At 40.1% G+C, this 21,112-nt stretch overlaps 1 protein-coding gene across 3 annotated transcripts in view; it reads left to right on the forward strand.

The window, feature by feature from the left end:
* Astn2 (astrotactin 2) overlaps positions 1–21,112 on the forward strand; it is a 1,028,198-nt gene that overhangs the window by 317,150 nt on the left and 689,936 nt on the right. For all 3 annotated transcript variants that reach the window (XM_021160104.2, XM_029476271.2, XM_021160105.2), the window contains one exon: positions 8,113–8,220. In XM_021160104.2, the coding sequence (XP_021015763.1) occupies positions 8,113–8,220 (108 nt within the window). The remainder of the gene's footprint in view (positions 1–8,112; positions 8,221–21,112) is intronic.

A 21,112-nucleotide genomic window follows, 5' to 3' on the forward strand; every position in this document is an offset into this window, starting at 1 on the left:
AGCACTAGGCTTGGATCCAGGAAGCCTGAGTGCTTGGACCCCTTCAAGGAAGCTGTGCACCACCTCAACTCTTTTCCCCAGCTGTCCCTCCTTTTCTTTTCAGCATGCCTTATGCTTTGTATCCACCATCAGTCTAGTGATGTTACACAGCAGAGGGGCTTTTAAAATTTTTAAATGCTTACCTAAAAAAACTACATAAGAAAAAATGAACTATTAATTATTTTAATGTTCACTGTTCAGTGATGTTTCACAAATTTGTAGGTTTGTGTAACACTCACCTCTATTTAGTTCCAAGCATACTCATCACACCAAACAGAAACAAGAAGTCCTTAGTAATCATTCTTTACCCTTGCCAGTTTCTTCCCACCCTGGCAACCCCAGGTCCATCTATTTCCCTTCTTTTTGGATGGATCATCTCTAGATGGTTCAGATAGTCTACATATTACTCTTTGTGGCCTTTTATACTCAGCATCTTTATTTATATATATTAGATATTTTCTTTATTTACATTTCAAACGCTATCTGGAAAGTTCCCTGTACTCTTCCCCCACCCAACTCCCCTACCCACCCACTCCCACTTCTTGGCCCTGGCGTTCCCTGTACTGGGGCATATAAAGTTTACCGAGGTCTATCTGCATGGTTTAATACATCACCCCTTATCATAAGTCAGTAATATTTCATGTGGCTGTACTGCATTTTGTTTATTCATGTGTTGTTACTACCTGTGTGCTTTTTAGAAGTTATAGCTATGAATGCCCATATGCAACTATTTGTGTAAATAACTTTCTGTGCTTAGTATCACATGCCTTGATGGAGAATTCTTGAATTATGTAGTAAAAGTGTTTAATAGTTTAAGAAGCTTCCAAAACACTTTCCATAGCAGCTGCCCATTTTCAACCTCTGTCATTGTATTCACAGTTTATTAACTTTTGCGTGTTTTTTTTTAATTGTTTTTCTGAAGACCAAATAGGCATTATAACCTGGTACTAATGATTTTTTTAATTTTGATTTCCTCAATAATTAATAAAATTGAGAACAATTTTCATGAGAACAATTATGTTGAATCAGATCAAAACCAAGTTTAATGTTGAATTCTCCATGGTCCAGTGCAGATTCTGAGTGTTGGTTTGTTTGTCACTAAACTTAGAAATTACTTTTGCCTGTAAGACCTCTTGTGAAGAAAGCTTGTATTTTCACATGTAAAATGCCCTGTACAACACTCTCTGCCCTGTGGTATGTGTCCAGGATAAGACCTTGGGGACTCTATCCAGACCGTTAAGAAAAGAGAATCAGGAGCTCTAGGGATATGGGCAGAAGTCATAAGTTCTGAGAGCTGGATTACCTCTTCTCTTCTTTTTCAAGTCTCTGACTGAGTGGAAATACCAGAGCAGCCCTAAGTAATTAATGGCTTTACCTTATGGCACTAAATCATCAATTTTATATCAAAGCAGCAGCTGTGGGAGCCCTTTACTATCCATCTGAATCACCCAAGAGTCAGTCTACGATTGGCATCTCACCTCTTCAGATTATATGGATACTCAATGGCTATATACCTTGGCTAGTTGCCATCTTTCTGGAAAGTCACAGTAGAAAAGTGTCTACCTGTGCATCAGCGTTTTCTTTCTTCCTAATTCATACAAGTAAAAATTAACAAAGCAATGTAGCCCTGCTCTAAAACTTTTGGTCTCTGCTCTAATTGTTCATATGCAATGTAACACTGTACCCATAATGACTCATGTGACCAGACAGTCAAACATGAATTCTGAGGGGTGAAGATTATGGTCCAAGTTCACACATTGACTGAATGAGACATAGTATTATAACTCATATTGGATGCCAATAACTTAATTTTCTTATACTGACATCTACAACCTCTCAAGGCTCATGAATTAAACCTATAAGAAACTAGAGCCTGACAGCCTTGAGATCTAGGACTGTGAGTATTGTTGTTTAATGGGATCTCATCTTAACCTTTTTTATGTAATACACATACAAAATTAACAATCTATGCCACCTGTGGCTTATTCATCTTTCTCCTGTGCCCAGGTCCTGGCCCTAATTATTCTTTGGAAAAGTATTGGTTGCACAAGTGCCTACAGAAATGTGTTCTCCAGTGTAGTGGGCCCATGAATTCCAGGTTGTCTCTACGAAAATGTGTTGCAGACAAGGCATATATACCCAGTTTTGAAGACTCATTATGAAAAATACATAAGATATTTCAGTCCTGTTTTATTTAGTTACATTTGGGCATGATATTTTTCATATATTTGTTGAACTGTATCCTGAATATTAGTGTAACTCAATCATTTTTACTATTTTATATTTTATTTACTTCTACTTTATGTATACTAATTGTACTAATGTTTGCCAAACAAATATCTGTGCACCATGTGTGTTCAGTGCCCACTGAGGTCAGAAAAGGGCATGGAATGCCTTGGGAATGGAGTCACAGATGTTTGTGAGCCACCTCATGGGTGCTAGGAATTAAACATCAGTCTTATAAAGAACTGCCAGTTCTTGAAACCACTAAACCATCTTTCCAGCCCTTATTGTTATCTTTTTAAAAAGGTTTTCTTTTTATTTTTCATCTATTCTATTATATATCAAATTCAAGCCACAGTTTGGAGTTTTTATTTATTCTTCACTCACACATATATTCAACCACACCTCCCTCCACACTTCCCAGTTTTCCTCCTCACTTCCCCTTTTCCTCAGATCAGGTCTGCCAGGAATATCACCCAAACATGGCATAACAAGTTTTAATATGACTAGCCTCAATCAAGGCTAGATGGGCAATCCAGTAAGAGCAAAAGAGTATCAGTACAGACAGAAGAACCCGAGAAACTCTTTCCTCTGTCAAGAGTTCTGTAAGAGAACTTTATATGCCCCAATATGGGGGAATGCCAGGGCCAAAAGAATGGGAATGGGTGGGTAGGGAAGTGGGGGGCGCTATGGGGGACTTTTGGGATAGCATTGGAAATGTAATTGAGGAAAATATGTAATAAAAATATTAAAAATCAAAAAAAAAAGAGTTCTGTAAGAGTATCAAGGCTTTTACTTACATACGCGGTTTACATTATACTTCTACTAGATAGGCTGGAGAGCAAGTAATCTTACTGAAACTCAGTTTCCACTTTGAAAATAAGTTCTTTAATACTGCAGAAGGGAGGTGGGAATCAGAGGAGGTTTGAGGATGAATAACAAAAATTATCCTTTGCAGTTTACAAGGAGTGTTCTCTGTGTTCTGAGGCATGTGGAAGGATGGATAAGTGCGATTATCTTCCTAAGCTGATTAGAGTTTTGGGGAGTTACTATTGAAAACCTCAGAGGAGAAGCTGGGAGGAGTAGAAAACATGTTCCTATGATAGGATGCTGGAAAAGGCCTGCTAAGCTACAGTGCTTAACAAGTGGATTCATTGCTTGCATAAAGACTTTCCCAAAGTGAGTATACCTGTGCACAACACACACACACACACACACACACACACACACACACACACAGGTCCATGTTAGTCTAGTTAGAAGTATTTTGGAGATACAGAGATTCAACTACAACTACAAATCCCACTTCCTACTTTGCATCACACTATTCAGATAAGAAGGGCTGCTGATGTTGCCACTGGATGCTGTGGACATTAAATGAGATATTTGTTCATGTCCTATCCATGCCAGCACAGAGCCTGAAGGAATAGACTCTAGAGTCTCTTTTCAGATTTGAATGGTAGTATGCACCTGGATGTATCATATCACTTAACTCTCCTGTGCCTTCATGTTCTTATCCATGACAACGAGAAGTAAAGTAGTGGGGTGATGACAGCAGCTAGCATGTGTTAAAGACTTAGCCCAGTGTCCTGCAGAACGACATCACTATGTGATGTTAACTTTTCTTATTACATTAGAATTATCTAATACCTTTACTGTCACCTCTACTAGCCTGTCTCAGGGAGGGAATTCTGTCTGAATCACGTATACCATTTAAATTCACTATTTAGAGCAGAGCTGATCACTTTTCTTGCTAAAGAAGGAAAGGGAAAAATTGTAAGTAAAGGAGGTAGAGTCCCAGGTAGGAAGGGCATGGAATCAGAGTTTCACTATAATGGGAATGGCTCTAAGGGACAACAGAAGGTCTGTTATAGTGCTGGGGCCCTGCAATATTTCCCTTTTCTCTGTTACCCTAACACAGCAGATAGTAGGAAGTGGTTCCTCCTGGCCCTTGAAGTGTCTTCATCAAACATCTTCAATTCTCTCCAGATGATAAATCAGTAGATGAAAAAGTCCTCCTTTTCTCCCACCATCTTTTTCTTTTTCTTTTTCTTTTTCTTTTTCTTTTTCTTTTTCTTTTTCTTTTTCTTTTTCTTTTTCTTTTTCTTTTTCTTTTTCTTTTTCTTTTTCTTTTTCTTCTTTTTCTTTTTCTTCTTTTTCTTTTTCTTCTTTTTCTTTTTCTTTTTCTTTTTCTTTTTCTTTTTCTTTTTCTTTTTCTTTTTCTTTTGTCTTTATGGCAGTAAAAGTATTTTGGTGATAACTTTCAAAGCTCTGCTAGTCAGAGGACTTTTGTTGTTCAGCTACTTCCAGAATTCCACAGGGTCCCTACCGGCTCCTTCTCAAAGCTTTCTGATGGGCTAGTTCATTTGGTAGAGCTGGGATCTCCAACTGCCTCCAAGCCCTGCTGGTGTTTTTAGTTGAATTGACAAGATGTCCTCTCAGGTCATGTGTAATGACACATCTGGTAGCAAAGATCAGTTGAGGCTAGCCTTGTGACTTTTCATTCATGAAAATGCTATCTTAGATAGCTTAGTGGTAGATCATTTCAACAGCATGCATGAGACCCAGGGTTCCATCCCCACCAATCCCAAAAAGACAGTAAAAAGAAAATGCTCTATTAGTGAGTGGGTAGAGGAGCAGGGGAGGGGGAGGGTACAAGGGACTTTTGGGATAGCATTTGAAATGTAAATGAAGAAAATATCTAATAAAAATTTTTAAAAAGAAAATGCTCTGTTAGGATGGGAACAGGAGAATAAGTGTCTGTCCTTCATATTTATTTATTGTCTGATACACTGAAATATAGTCCTATCCCCCATAGCTGAAATGCACAGCTTCAATAATTGCTAATTTACTTCTCTTTTCTGAAACTTAGTTGCTTCATCTGTAAAGCAGACATGATGATAGCACCCTCATATGAGGCCAATGACTTTTGAAAGGGTATATTTGGCTTATACATCCACTTTGTAGTTCAGCTTGGAGAGAAACCCTGACAGGAACTCAAACAGCCAGAGCATGGAGACAGGAGCTGATTCAGAGGCCATGGAGGGATGTTGATTTCTGGCTTGTTTACACGGCTTGCTCAGCCTGCTTTCTTACAGAACTCAGGAATATCAACCCAGAGATAATATCACCTACAATGGACTAGGTCTTTTTCTATCAATCTCTAACTAAGAAAATACCCTACAGACTTGCCTGCAGCTCAGTCTTACAGACACATTATCTTAATTGAGGTTCCCTCCTCTCAGATGACTCTAATATACATCAAGTTGTTATAAAATTATTCAGTACAGAGGCCAATTTGAATACCAGAGATCCCATATTTAGAACAAGAACCTGAGCCCTAAAGCATAACTCTCCTAATTTGCACCTAGGTTCATTCCAGCAATTAGCTTTGACCCAGCACATCCTTGTTTCTTTACTTCGTTGAGGTCCTTGCTTAACTCTCAGCATAGCCTAGAATTATCTGAAAGGATATTCTCACTTTAGGAATTGTCTTTAACAGATTCATTGTCTACAGATGTGTACCTACATGATTGTCTTGATTGTTAAGTGATGTAGTAGGACTCAGCCTACTGTGGGTGGTCCCATCCCATAAGCCAGTGATACTAGAATGTATGAAGAAGCTATCTGAGACTGACCAAGACAGCAAATGGGCCAGGAAGCAACATCCCTCCATAGTTTTGTTTCAAATTCCTTCATGGATTCCTGGCCCAACATTTCTCAGTAATGTACTGCAACCTGTAAGGTGAAATAAATCCTTTCCTTTGCTGAGTTGTCAAAGAGTTTGATCACAGACATGGAAATCAAACTAGAATAATTATCTAGATTGTTAATTACATCTCCCTCAAGACTATATCCCCATGAGGATGTCATGCTGCTATGTATACAAATTTTGCAGCAACAGTGCTGGAATGAATGAAAGTATAATACCATGCTGTGAACAGCGTATCTGCAAGTTTAATGCCAGTGTAGTGAATGCCATTTCAAATCCCTACCCAAGGAAATTACAGAGTGAAATCCTTTAGTGAATTGAATAACATTTTCCTCTAATCTATGCTTTTTCTTCTCCTCAGGTAGAACTTTCAAAAAGGTAATGGGTGGCATGGTGTTTGATTCAAAAGATTCAAAAGATTTATAGGGCAGAGTAGCCTCCCTCTTCCCTCATTCTCCAGTCACTCTATTCTCCACCCAGAAAAGCTACTTTTACCAGACTCTTGAGTCTCCCTGGAGATAGATAGTCTATTATTTGTACAACTGAAGTCTAATTCTTAAAAAAAAAATTCTTTACCCCTGCCCACCCACACAATGGTTTGGATCTCTGTCCCCCTTGATTCTTCACTAGGTATAGAATTCTTCAGTGTCTTAATCTACATTTTTCAACAGCTTCTCTTTTTCAAAAAGGTAAAACCACAAAACCTCTGAAAGTAGTACCAGGCATGATGCATTTAATCTCAGCACTTGGGAGGCAGAAGAAGGGGATCAAGATTTGAAGGCTAGAATCTGCCTAGTAAAAAGAGCACACCTCAAAGCCCTGACTTGACTCAGCTACTCACTCACTCACGCTCACTTCCTAACAACAAAACAAAAAGTGAACAAATACAAATCACAACAACACAAAGATTAAGAATAGTAACTCCTGCACTTTCCCCTTCTAAGTTAAAGATTGCTAGTGTTTGGGCATTGTTCTTTGAGGAATCAGCTCTTCATAGCCTACAAATCATAGTTTTCTCTCCTGCATGGTCCTCTGAATCCATCTCTGTAGTCTTTCTTGTATTCATTCCCCATTCCAATCCACTCTGTACCTGTCCCTCTCCCATCCTGTACATGTTCTTCTGGGTCATCTCAGCATCTCCTGCTTCTCACCCAGCCTGGCACACAATTCACTACCTGGGTGCCTAAAGTATCCTTTCTGGTTCAAACATATAATCAATCCATTTTCTTTCTCTGGGAACTTCTGTGACAATTAAAGAAATAGCCCCACCCCATCACCCTTTAGTAGTGCACTCAAGTCTCTCATTGTGTGATGAGCACCTCATTGATAGTCAGTCCTGGGTTTGAAGCTGTCTGTATACGCCCACCTCCTTGACCTCAAAAAGGCTTCACAAGGCAGCTCCTGGAAACTCCTTTTCCTTCTATCTTTCTTTTTTTTTTTTAAGCCAAAGCCCCATCTATCTTTCAAACCATGCTTTAAATCTTCACTCCACCATAAAGCTTTCCTAAGTCCTCCATGTTAAAATGAATTGCTCTTCCCCATATTCCTAGCATCTCGTTGTGCGGAAAACATAGGCCATGAATTAGGTTTAAGACTCCTAAGGATCCCATTTGTCCCCCTGACTAGCTTATGATACCCTGGCTGGTAAGGGCCGAGAGGCATTTATCTTTGTGTCTGTGTGTGTGGCTTTAAGCCTGGCATATCCTGTGGTTGAAATGAATCTGAAATTAAATTGCCTGGAGAAGTTTATTTTTAGAGTTAATCTCATCACATGTAGCAATAGTAGGTTTCCATTATTTAGTGCACACTGTGGACCTCTATTTTTACATGTCATATTTCTTCAAAGCAAAACCAGGAAGTTAAGAGTTACTGCCCTTGTTTTAGAAACAGCTGAGAGCTCAAAAAGGTGAAATGGCACCTCAAGGTCACATACCTTGGAAGCTTCTGAACCATCATTAGAACCCAGATCTGCCTCACTGCCAATCCCAACTATTTCCATTCATCATGTAGACTCCTGTGTCACTAGGGATCATCAGGAGAAGCCCAAGGATACAGCTGTGGGTCCTCAGGATGGCTGAGGGGTTTAACAAGTTTCTGCAGTACTTTAAGGCTGACGGATTGATGGTGCTTCTCTGCAGGGGGAATCAGCTTTGGGAGAACCAAGGGGACATCAGGCTCAGAAGCAGATGACGAAACACAGCTGACCTTCTACACAGAGCAGTACCGCAGTCGCCGCCGCAGCAAAGGTAATCAAGTCCCTGAGATGTTTCCAAAACTGCCCTGCGTATTTACAAAGTTCAGGGAACAGAATGTATGATAAGTGGCAATGTAAATCTGTTTCCACACATTTTGCATCCCCAGAACTGACAACACAGCTGACCTTTTAATCTTTCCCGTTCCGTTCCTTATTCCCTGCCCTACATCATTCCCCAAAACAATTAGAGCCATTTTCCCTTAAATGTATGTATAGTGAAATTTCAGTATAGGAAATGAAATAACTAATCATATTGAAAGGAAACTAGTGCTAAAATTAAATCCTTTTTAAGTTAGATGTGTGAGGAGTAATTCTGACCATGGGTGGAGGGCAGTTCTTAACACGATCTAGCAGTTTAACTTTGCATTCCTTAGGGGTGAAAATGTAAAGGGAAATCAAGTGAAAAATGTTTAGATTCTGGGGGATAGAATTAAACGTTTGTCCATGATATTATGTTTCCCTGAATCTCAGTGTTCTGTCCTTGATCCTTGTCAGGGAGGCATTTTTGACCACTAAAGAGTGCCTTCAACATTTATTCATCACAATGACAGTCAGTGTAAGGGATATCAAAATGCTGGAGCAAGAATCATCATAGGGCCGTACCTGCAGCTGAAGATCATAGTTCTTTTATGATTTGGTAGGATATACAAGAAAGCACTCTATTACTGGAGAACATATAAGTAATACCTCCTCTCTTACCTAAGGCTGGGGAATTAGCAAATGTGAAGTGGTATTTGTATAAGAGACCCTGGGGTATAAACATATACTAAATGCCAAGGGATAGTACACTTGACAAGCTTTGACCACTCAGTGAAAGGGAGGTTCAATATCACAGGTAAGGCAAGTCTGTCACCTTGCACTGACTGTCACTTTGAGAACTATGGTTAATTATTAATATTGGTGGGTTATGGACAGGTCAAAATTTCTACTACAGAGAAAGGAGCTAAAGCTTGATCCAGGAACATTTGTTCATGATGGGCCTTTCATAGTAATGTCATGAATTACATATCTTTGGATCCATTTTGCCCTTGGGCAAGTTATTTACATTACTTCATCTGTAGAATGGGCCTTGTAATGGCTACAACTACCATTTAGAGTCGGATATTGATTTTTATCACATTATATATATAAAAAATCATCACAGTAAGGGGAAAATGGAGGTGAACATTTTTAATGTCACTTCGGTTATTATTGCTTTGACTCCCTACCCATGGTACCTATTATGAAAAACAGGCTCCATATAGGAAGCACTCCTGTTGACTCATCCCCTAGGAAGAATTTTCAGCCTCTACAGCCTTCAAATAATAGGTCCTGCTTCTCAGTCCATCCCATGCATGGCTTTCTGGGATCTATTGTATTGAAGATATAGAGGCTGGTGATCAATGATACCTGACCTGTCTCCTCCTCCCTCAGTACACAGCCAAAATTAGAAGCTTGGAATAGTGGGTTTCCTCAGCAGGACTGGGCTATTTATAGCTAATTGGAAAAGCATCAATCATTGAGCATACAGCCTATAAATTGGAGTTAAACTTAAAAAAAAAAAAAAAAAAAAGGCAAGCAACAGGACCTGAGATAAAAGACATGGCCTACAGCCCCTGACACTCCCAAAGGCCTGTCTGTGTTCTTAGGATATGTGAGGAACAGAGCTGTGGCATCCTCTTCCTCCTTCCCAAGCCCTGCTTGCCAAAGCAGTGCCAAAGCCACTTCCTCCTTCTCTGCTGCCACTTGTTACCCACCAATAACACAGTCATCTTCCTGCATTTCTGGTTTCTGCTGCACATATCTTTTCACTGCAGTGTGCTGTATTGATATCTGCCCACTTCTTTCATCTGGTTCTTTTCTTCTCTTACCCTTCTCTTTATCTACTGCCACATTCTCTTCCTTCTTTTCTTATCTTTCTTCTCACTCTCTCTTATTTCCTCCTCTTCTTTATTTCCTGCTTTTTACTCCAGCCATTTCCTAGTTACTCTTTCTGTTCTCCCCTCCTTGTATACATACCACATACATACATACATACATACATACATTTTACCCCAGCCAATGCTATAAGCAGCAACCACATGAAGACAAAGCCTAGGAAACGTTTTAAGCTTTTTAACCAAGTGGAGGTTGTACTATATAAAAATGTGAAACTACTTGACAATGAAAAACGAAAAGGAGAAAGATACAGTGACGGAGAGAGCCAAATGAGGAGAGAAGTTCATATTAGACCTTGAGCATACTTCCCTCCATTTGTGCTGGATCAAAAACAGGTGACCCTGCTGTTCATGGTGCATTGTTGATTATTCACTTGACCTTGCTGAGGCTGTCCCTCTTGTTGCTATTTCTGATGCTTCTACTGCTGATCTTTTGATGAAGACATGAAGTTGATCAGGTCATAGCAAAGCCTCTGCTCCAGCCAAGTGCACTTAGAGCTGAATGTCCAGGTCTTCGGATGCTACAGTTCTCCACACAAGCGCCAAGGCCCCTCCTGTTCTTCTTAGACTAAGCAAAGAAGTTGATGAGTCTGCAGCATTCACAGTATTATCAGAGAAAATACACAGTTCAAAAGTGAACCAAGGGAGGTCTAGGAGTCCTCTGAGCTACAAGAATAAAAGAACACGGTATTAAGAACTTGGGTTTTGGGCTTCTTGAGTTCAAATTCCAGCCCAGACACTTACTGGTGTCATGCTAACATGTGTCTTGTGCATATCTGTGCATTATTTCCCTGAACTATAAAATAAGGAAATGATATAAGACTAACCAGTCTAGAAGAGTGTCCTAAAGATCCAAATTAATTAATATCTATAAAGAATTTAAGCAGATGGTAGGATGAAGTAAAGACATTGAAACAGGGTTAAACTACCAAGGAAGGACCAATATGGAATCAGGGGTGTCAGGAATCTCACATCAATTGCCAAGTCACTATTAGACATTAGTGAAGATTCACCTGCCCAGGTTTCCATTTTCTGGGACATAGAACAGTAGTGGGAAAGGCAGGAGCTGGTCCTATCTTCTCTTGGAGCTCCCCTCTCTCTGTTTTATGCATTAGTGAATGTTTTAAACATGCTTGCTTCAGGCTCTGTCTCATTTGAATCTTTTTGCCCAAGGTTTTCCCATTTACTGTTTCTCAAGGGTATGTGCCAGGACCACAGTTATGGCTTCATCCACCTAGGTGGACTGTGCTTCTCCCGTTCCTTTTCCTCAATATCCCAGTATTCTCCCTAGTTCTGTGGCTACTATCCAAGCTCCTCCTCAGCAAATGCAGTGAGTCAGCTGCTCCCTGAGGTCTGCCCAGCAGTATGTGAGCCACTCTGGCTTGGTAGCAAAAGCTGAAGTATAAGGAAGTCAAGGAAAAAGAGATTAAAAATACCAGGAAAGGCAAATCCCCATGCTGTAGGAAACAGCTCTTGTAGCATTTGGGATTCCATATTAGCTCACTGTGCCCTCTTTGTATCCATTTAAAAATAAAACCTGTGCTGTCTTTTCCAAATCCAGAAGCATGTGACATTTGACTAGTGCCATCTTTGAAGTGCCCAGAAAAAACCCAAAACACACACACACAAAAAATATCTTTGGGGTACTTTGAGGACAACAGGACCAGTGGGTTCCAGTGGTTGGCTTCTTATTGCATTTAGGATTTTTTTTTTTTAAATTGACCTCTAACCCATCTCCAAGCCCCAAATAGTGATTTATTTTTTTGTTGTTTGTTTGTTTGTTTGTTCTCTTTTCGAACAGATTTCCCAAGACTTGTTGCTCAATTGTCATACAATATCTCTGCACAATGTTCACACACAAGCCTCTCCTATAATGTTCTCCTCTGCTCTGATTGCTGTCACTCACTCTGACATCACCACTTTAATGGCATCTTTTACAAAGCCATCCTACACCACAGAGAGTTTCCCTGTCTTATTCTTTAGCAGATTCTGTGATCTTCCCACTTTACAGATGCCATCACCATAATATTTTGACATTTACTCAGGTGTTTAGAGTAAGTTTATGTTCTCCATAGTCTTGGAGATTTCATGATGATATGAACAGAGGGTCCAACCTGCTGCCCCTAGCAGCAAAAGCAAGCATGGGCTACAGTGGACCAATCAAGTGAATGGGTGACGTGCAAGTGAATGAGAGAGATAGTACAGTGGATGGTGTGATTATGAGTTGTGCATAGTGGCCGCTACTTCCCTGTATGCTTTTCTTATTTATATTCCACTCCTATTTCTGACAAGTGGGTATCCTCTTCCCTTCCTTTCTCTTCCTGCTTTTGGTGAGTGAAATTGAAATCATAACCCTCCCTCATTTCCATGTCATTTCATCAGAGAGAGCCATGCCTAAGTTTAGTAGGATCATGTGAGTATTGATACTGAAATAGACATTGGACTCATTAAACATGTGCTCTTTAAACAAGTTGCTATCTGAGTGGCTGTACTGAGGTTTGAAACTTTGTGATAGAACAGTGTACACCTGAGGCTTATGTCTGAAGGAGGACCAAGAAATAAGAGGAGAGGGACATAGCACTCTCTGTTACCATTTCCCATGAGAAACATGGAACTGCTCTTCAATTCAGCCATACCCAAGTGGAAGTTTGGATATCAAATCATCTCTCTGGGTTTGGATTAGTTTTAACTTCTGGACACTTCCCTTTATCTGAAATTACACTATTAAAATATCACTCACACTGTGAACTGGTTCATGAATATAAAGCACCCAGAGGTGTTCAATAAATAATGTATTGTTTTCACATTGTTACGTTCATTTAAAAGAGTCTCTGCTTCCAACTAAAAGGACGACAACAACAACAGCATCTCACTTTTCCCATTTGGTTCTATGGGAAAAAAGATATTTGTAAGACTGTTTTGGAAAGATGACTTGGTGGCCAGGTAGACTTCGTTACAAGGTCGAAAAGTGTGAGGGATGAAGAAATGTAGATAGTGACAAAGAGACAAGGAGAGATGATTGTGCAGTGTGTGTGTGTGTGTGTGTGTGTGTGTGTGTGTGTGTGTGTGTGTGTTGTAGCATTTCCTATATATAGGATCAACAACACCTTATGCTGTAAATGTCCAGTTCATAAACATGTTCAGCCTTGCAGACTGTACGTCCTGTTAGAACTACTCACCTTCATTGACATTCCATAAGGATGCCCATAGACTACATATAAATGAACACATGTAAACAAATGTGCTCTGGTAAGGCTTTATTTTCCATAGTACGCTGATCCAAATTTATCTGCAGGCCATAGTTATCTCACTGCTACCCTAAACCTATATCTAACAAGTTGTCTGACCTGTACATCTGGTTCAGAAAGCAGGTTGGAAATTTCACAGTGCTTGGTAAAATGAATCCGACCTCATATTATAAGACTGCGCTGTCAAAAGACTCTGTTTGATAAGCAAACAGTGCTGTGTTTGGTCAAGTAAATAACCATTGGAGATAAAAGTTGTTTGAGGCTTACCATTGTCGTGGTTGTCTACAGAATTAGCTAATGACAGAGATGAAATGATAGGCTGACACGGGGTAGGAATGTTGCCTTATTAGCTGGAAATGGTCTTGCATAAAGCAAGGGATACTAGACTAGAGTGAGATGTGTGCCTAAGTCACTACCTCACCATTGGCAAGTTTAGTGTCTTCCTGGAAGTCTACATCCTCCAATGCCTCTGTTTTCTTGTTAATCATTCATGGATTTTGATATTGTTTCATCAAGTCTGAATTTCATGCGCAATCTAATAACTTTGTTTATTGACAGTTGCAGGTTAAATATGATGCTGGCCCATGTGGGGAATGAAGACTGAGCTCCATCTCCAGAATTGTTATAAGCTCCTGGGGAGCTGGGTTACAGCTCACATTGGAAGTGATGTTGATCAAAATAAGCTAGCGTATAATTGAAGATCTAAGTGAAAAGTGCAGATGTGTGGCAAGCCCAAGGCATAATGCTGTGCAGGAGACATAGTGGTCCTGACTAGGTTGCTGAATTCTTCCAGTACTGGGACTCCCAGTTCACCTCTGTGCTGTGTGACCTTAACTAAACCCCTCTCCTTCTCTAACCATATTCTCATTTGCTGTATATTCAGTTGCTTCTAGAGATCTGGTCCTTCTGAGTACCCATCTGATGCCCATTTTCTAAGCATTGCTAATTAGTTCAACAGAGGAAAGTAGGGCACGAATCACTCTGTTTAACTTTATTTTTTCAAGTTTTTGGGTGCTTGTTTTAATTTGGTAACTCTTTTATATTTTAGATTTATCTGTTTTATTTGTATGAGTTTTGCCTGCATGTATGTAAGTATACTACATGAATGTCTGGTGCCTGTGTGGGTCAGAAGAGGGCGTAAAAATCCCTTCAAATGGAGTTATACAGATGGTTGTGTATCACTCTCTGGGTGGCAGCCCCACAATCAGATGATTCTTATACTGGGGTTTTTCTCTTTTGAATTATAAGGAAAGCTTTGTATGAAAATGCATTGATATGTGATATTTCCCTTATGTCCCCATAAAATAAAAACTTAAATACAGTTGTATATGAACACACACACACACACACATTTACTCTCATACACTCACAAATACACCATGAGTTTAGTCCTGTTTCAGAGGAAAAGGACAGATGACAGATAATGGAAACTTTAAGCCTAAGCCGTTTCTGAAGATAAAGGCTCTGGAGATTGGAGAAAGTCTAAAGTGTTCTCAAGTCTAAAGTCTAAGGTGAGAAGCCATAAGGAGCATGTTCCCCCAAATAAAAGTGAAGTATTTAAAAAGAGAAGCATCCACAGAATTGTACCTGCCCCAGTGTAAAGTCTGGTAATCCCTGGTGTTTAGGTATGAAGGAGGAAGAGAGGTACCAGAGGCATACAGTACCAGTCCATGTCTATCTGAATGCTGAGAAATAAGAAAATGAATGCCATGCCTTGACATCGGGAAAGTCCTTGACCCTGTCCTCTACCTTCACTAATAAGTGATTTTAGGGTTTTGTTCAGTTCAAAAGACAATTCATGCAAATAATTCACTATACACACAGGAACTAAGGTTTCAAGAAGGAAAGCAGTTCTTCCAAGGTTAAAAATAGCATCCTTAAATGACAAAAGCAAATGAGATGAAATGCTAATAGGTGGAGTAAGGCAGTGACATATGGATGTTCTTAACTCTTCTCTTCCTTGCTACAGTTCCATAAGTTTGAAATTATTTCCAGACAAAACACTCATTGCTTTTAGGATGTGCATAGACTTCAGAATTAGCAGGTGCAGGTTTCAGTTCTTGCTCTGCCAGACTGGAGCTGCTTTGCCCTTTCCTTCTGTGCCTGCAGCCACTGTGATTAACAGAGAGCAAGTTAGTTGGATCTCTGCTCGTCCTCAGACTATTGTGAGGATTAACCACGCAAAGGGAATTATCAGTCAAGGCTGTTGTGTGACCAGTTCAGCAAGAGGTAGGTCAGCAGGCCATATCAGTACATCAGACCCATACCATTCATGGTATCTTTCTAGTGCACTGGCCTACAAAGTGCTCTTGTTTCTAGAAGAGGAAAAAAAAGCAGACATTTTCAGTGTGATGATGAATCTGGTTGCCCTGGTCTCCTGGGAATATTGTGGTACAGCTTTAACTGCACTGTCCTCTGCCTTTTGTCTAAAGATAGCTTTTACCACATACACAGCCCTCTGCATGCTGGCAGCTGTACTCATAGGACCTGCTACTCAGGAAGAGTAAACACTGCAGACATATTGATTTGTACTTAATCAGCCTTCAAAGAATCTGTTGCCACAATGACCTGAGAGGGATGGTCAGGCTCTGGAGGGCAGGCATACTGTCAGTGTAGTGGAAATCTGAGCCTGCTTCTCTCAGCCCATTAGATCTCCTTGAAGAAAACATGACCTGGAGGCTCTAGACTGCCAGCTAGAGCTCCAGTGGATAAAGAAAACAGCATCTTCATGGTGTGCGCTAACTGACCTAGAGTATGGGGGTTGGTCCAGTGAAGATCAGGTTCTCAGCACTAAGTAGAAAGTGAGTTATAGACTGAGGTTCCCAGGAAAGAAGGGAAAAAGAATCAGAGGGAGGAATAGGCAACTGACTTATCCACTTCCTGGAAGTCTTAAGCCTTATATGCTAATCCTGAGTATCATTTCATTTAGTTAGGGGAGTCGGAGCCTCAGCTTCTTTTCCATCAAACAGCAGGTAGAACTTGATGCTACCTAAGTCCTCTGACATGCTGCTCTGAATGTGCATGATAGAAATGGGATCAGAAAGACAGAAGAAAAAAGGCCAGAGCAGGCGAAGCCACACGTGCGTGATGTATTCTGCACTTCTTGTGCTTGTCTATTCCTTTCTTAATAAATTATCTCATGTGTATCTCAGCAATATAATTTTACTGATGAGAAATAGAATCTTAAGAAAGTTCTTGTATGTGATATTATCATGAGGTAAGGGAAACATGACAATGAGCAGGAATGGCCAGGTCATTCTATGGATGCATGAGAGAAGTCATGTACAATGCTTGTGAATAGAGGTCAGTCTTGCCTAGCATGCAGCAGAGACCCTGGGCTCTATTCTCAGTACCATATAAACTGGGTATAGTACCACATAACCACATACCTCTAATCTTAGGGTTTGAGAGTTGGGGGTGGTAGGCAGATCAGAACTTTTCCTTTTTAATATTTTTTGTTTGTTTTAGAATTTTATCCATAAGTTCTGTATTTATATCATTCTATACTCCTCTCTCCCAACCTCCACCAAAAGGAACTCTTCCTATATCCCTATTCTTGCCTCAAATTTGTGACCTGGTCTCTAGTATTATTATATATGCAAGTACACACGCGTGCACACACACACACACACACACACACACACACCCTCCTGCATCCATATAATATAGATACATTGGTTTAGGGATGACAACTGGGAATTAAATAAAGTATCAAATAACTTGTACCTGGAGAAAACTTCCTTCTTTCTCTCAGGAGCTTTAATTGCATATAGATGCATTATCTATGTCTGGGACCTTGAGAAACTAACCCCTTCCCCATCCGCATGTCCACTGCTATTGTAATTTATGAAAGTCTGCTTCATCAGCTACACTATTGCAGTTTCATGGGTGTAGCTTCCCTGCCCTATCTCGAATATACTGTCTGGCAGTAAAAATCCTTGCCCCAAGCCCCAGCTTTTATAATCTTTTTGCCCAATTTCTGCAATGTTTCTTGAGACTTAGATGTAAAACTTGTGTTTATAGATATATAAATAGGAACCAGGTGTCCCACTGTCATTAAGATCATCCTCAGATAAGGGTCATGTCAGTTTCAAATGAAACTGTCTCAAAAGAAAGAGCCAATTACAGTACTTGGTGCAGGTCGTTGCCCTTAGGAAAGAGGAAGTGAATCAACATGTTTATGGTATTGCAAGAAGCCTAAGGAACCTGAAACTATTATGGTATTATTGAGAACTTCTTTGTGCCAGCTCTATAACTGTTTGCTAGAGAGGTAGCTCCAGGAAGGGGCTGGAATCACAAGTAAGTGTCATAAGATCTAGATTTAGCCAGCATCAAGAGGTAAGTTTTCCTGAAGGAAAATGATAGCCCCATTGGACCAAATCCCTCAGAGTACAACCAACAGTGTGGATCCTGGTGAGTGATCTGGCAGGAAACACATGTCAAGAGTAACCTCTGAGGCTATGCTAGAGCCAGATGGATGCAGTCCCTGGGAGACAACTGTGTGTATTCACATGGAAAGTGTACATTTTTCACTTCTGAACAACTTTTGCAGTAAGATGAAATGAAAGCTTGTGGTGGTTTGAATGAGACAATCCCAATAGGCTTACATATTTGGATACTTGGTCCCCAGGTGTTGAAACCTCTTAGGACAGATTAGGAGGCATGACCTTGTTGTAGAAGGCATTGTCATTGGGTTTCAAAAGTTTGAACCATTTTCTTTTTCTTTCTTTTCTTTCTTTCTTTTCTTTCTTTCTTTTCTTTCTTTCTTTCTTTCTTTCTTTCTTTCTTTCTTTCTTTCTTCCTTCCTTCCTTCCTTCCTTCCTTCCTTCCTTCCTTTCTTTCTTTCTTTCTATCTTTCTTTCTTTCTCTCTTTCTGTTTGATTTTGAACCATTTTCATTTATCACCTTCCAACTCACACCAATGTGGACCAAGACTTACCCTCTCATCTATGGCTCCAGCAGCATGAATGGTTTTGCCTGCTGTCATGTTCCCCACCATGATGGCCATAGACACTAACCCTCTGAAACTGGAAGCACCCGAATAAACTCTTTCTTCTATAAGCTGTGTTTGTCATTGTGACTTACTGAAGCACCAGAAAAGTATCAAAAACAAAACTGAAGGTGACTCTAACTAAGGAAGTGAAAGATCTGTATAATAAAAACTTCAAGTCTCTGAAGAAAGAAATTATAGAAGATCTCAGAAGATGGAAAGATCTCCCATGCTCATGGATTGGCAGGATCAACATTGTAAAAATGGCTATCTTGCCAAAAGCAATCTACAGATTCAATGCAATCCCCATCAAAATTCCAAATCAATTCTTCAACGAATTAGAAAGTGCAATCTGCAAATTCATCTGGAATAACAAAAAACCTAGGATAGCAAAAACTCTTCTCAAGGATAAAAGAACCTCTGGTGGAATCACCATGCCGGACCTAAAGCTCTACTACAGAGCAATTGTGATAAAAACTGCATGGTACTGGTATAGTGACAGACAAATAGACCAATGGAATAGAATTGAAGAGCCAGAAATGAACCCACACACCTATGGTCACTTGATCTTCGACAAGGGAGCTAAAAACATCCAGTGGAAGAAAGACAGCATTTTCAACAAATGGTGCTGGCACAACTGGTTGTTAACATGTAGAAGAATGCGAATCGATCCATTCCTATCTCCTTGTACTAAGGTCAAGTCTAAGTGGATCAAGGATCTTCACATAAAACCAGAGACACTGAAACTTATAGAGGAGAAAGTGGGGAAAAGCCTTGAAGATATGGGCACAGGGGAAAAATTCCTGAATGGAACAGTAATGGCTTGTGCTGTAAGATCGAGAATTGACAAGTGGGACCTCATGAGACTACAAAGCTTCTGCAAGGCTAAAGACACCATCAATAAGACAAAAAAACCACCAACAGATTGGGAAAGGATCTTCACCTATCCTAAATCAGATAAGGGACTAATATCCAATATATATAAAGAACTCAAGAAGGTGGACTCCAGAAAGTCAAATAACCCCATTAAAAAATGGGGCTCAGAACTGAACAAAGAATTCTCACCTGAGGAATACCGAATGGCAGAGAAGCACCTGAAAAAATGTTCAACATCCTTAATCATCAGGGAAATGCAAATCAAAACAACCCTGAGATTCCACCTCACACCAGTCAGAATGGCTAAGATCAAAAATTCAGGTGACAGCAGATGCTGGCGAGGATGTGGAGAAAGAGGAACACTCCTCCATTGTTGGTGGGATTGCAAGCTTGTACAACCACTCTGGAAATCAGTCTGGCGGTTCCTCAGAAAATTGGACATAGTACTACCGGAGGATCCAGCAATACCTCTCCTGGGCATATATCCAGAAGATGTCCCAACCGGTAAAAAGGACACATGCTCCACTATGTTCATAGCAGCCCTATTTATAATAGCCAGAAGCTGGAAAGAACCCAGATGTCCCTCAACAGAGGAATGGATACAGAAATTATGGTACATTTACACAATGGAGTACTACTCAGCTATTAAAAAGAATGAATTTATGAAATTCCTAGCCAAATGGATGGACCTGGAGGGCATCATCTTGAGTGAAGTAACACAATCACAAAAGAACTCACACAATATGTATTCATTGATAAGTGGATATTAGCCCAAAACTTAGGATACCCAAGATATAAGATACAATTTGATAAACGCATGAAACTCAAGAAGAATGAAGACCAAAGTGTGGACACTGTGCACCTTCTTAGAATTGGGAACAAAACACCCAGGGAAGGAGTTACAGAGACAAAGTTCGTAGCTGTGATGAAAGGATGGACCATTTAGAGACTGCTGTATCCAGGGATCCGTCCCATAATCAGCTTCTAAACGCTGACACCATTGCATACAGTAGCAAGATTTTGCTGAAAGGACGCAAATATAACTGTCTCTTGTGAGATGATGCCGGGGCCTAGCAAACACAGGAGTGGATGTTCACAGTCAGCTATTGGATGTATCACAGGGCTCCCAATGGAGAAGCTAGAGAAAGTACCCAAGGAGCTAAAGGGATCTGCAACCCTATTGTTGGAACAACATAATGTACTAACCAGAACCCTGGAGCTCTTGTCTCTAGCTGCATATGTATCGAAAGATGGCCTAGTCGGCCATCAATGGAAAGAGAGGCCCATTGGACTTGCAAACTTTATATGCCCCAATATAGGGGAATGCCAGGGCCAAAAGAATGGGAATGGGTGGGTAGGGAAGTGGGGGGCGCTATGGGGGACTTTTGGTATAGTATTGGAAATGTAATTGAGGAAAATATGTAATAAAAAAAAATTATTCTTTCAAATTAAAAAAAAAAAAGAAAAAACAAAACAAAACAAAACTGAAGTGTAAATATTTGCTGTCAGGTGCCCCTTGATGTAGGGAGCCATTTTGATGAGGGACTTGTAGCAATTGAGCTAGAGTTCAGAAAATGAATCTTTTCCGTTTGTATTTCTTTAAAGACAAAGCACTCCAGGGTGGAGAATGCTTAAAGATATAGCACCTTTCCCCCCATAACCTTGCATTTAAGTAGCAATCTTTGCCCTAGAATTACTTACTACATATTATGGATAGTTTGTTTGTTTGCTTGTTTGTTTTGAGTATTTGGTTTATTCGCTTTTTGTGTTTTTGTTTTCCATTTTAATCCCTCCTCACTTTCACCTTTACCCTAGCTGTGCTGTGAGGCATGTGTCAGTTGAGGACAGCAGAAG

Source organism: Mus caroli, unplaced genomic scaffold, assembly GCF_978045245.1.
Source record: "Mus caroli unplaced genomic scaffold, Mus_caroli_1 scaffold_6, whole genome shotgun sequence".
Classification (NCBI taxonomy): domain Eukaryota; kingdom Metazoa; phylum Chordata; class Mammalia; order Rodentia; family Muridae; genus Mus; species Mus caroli.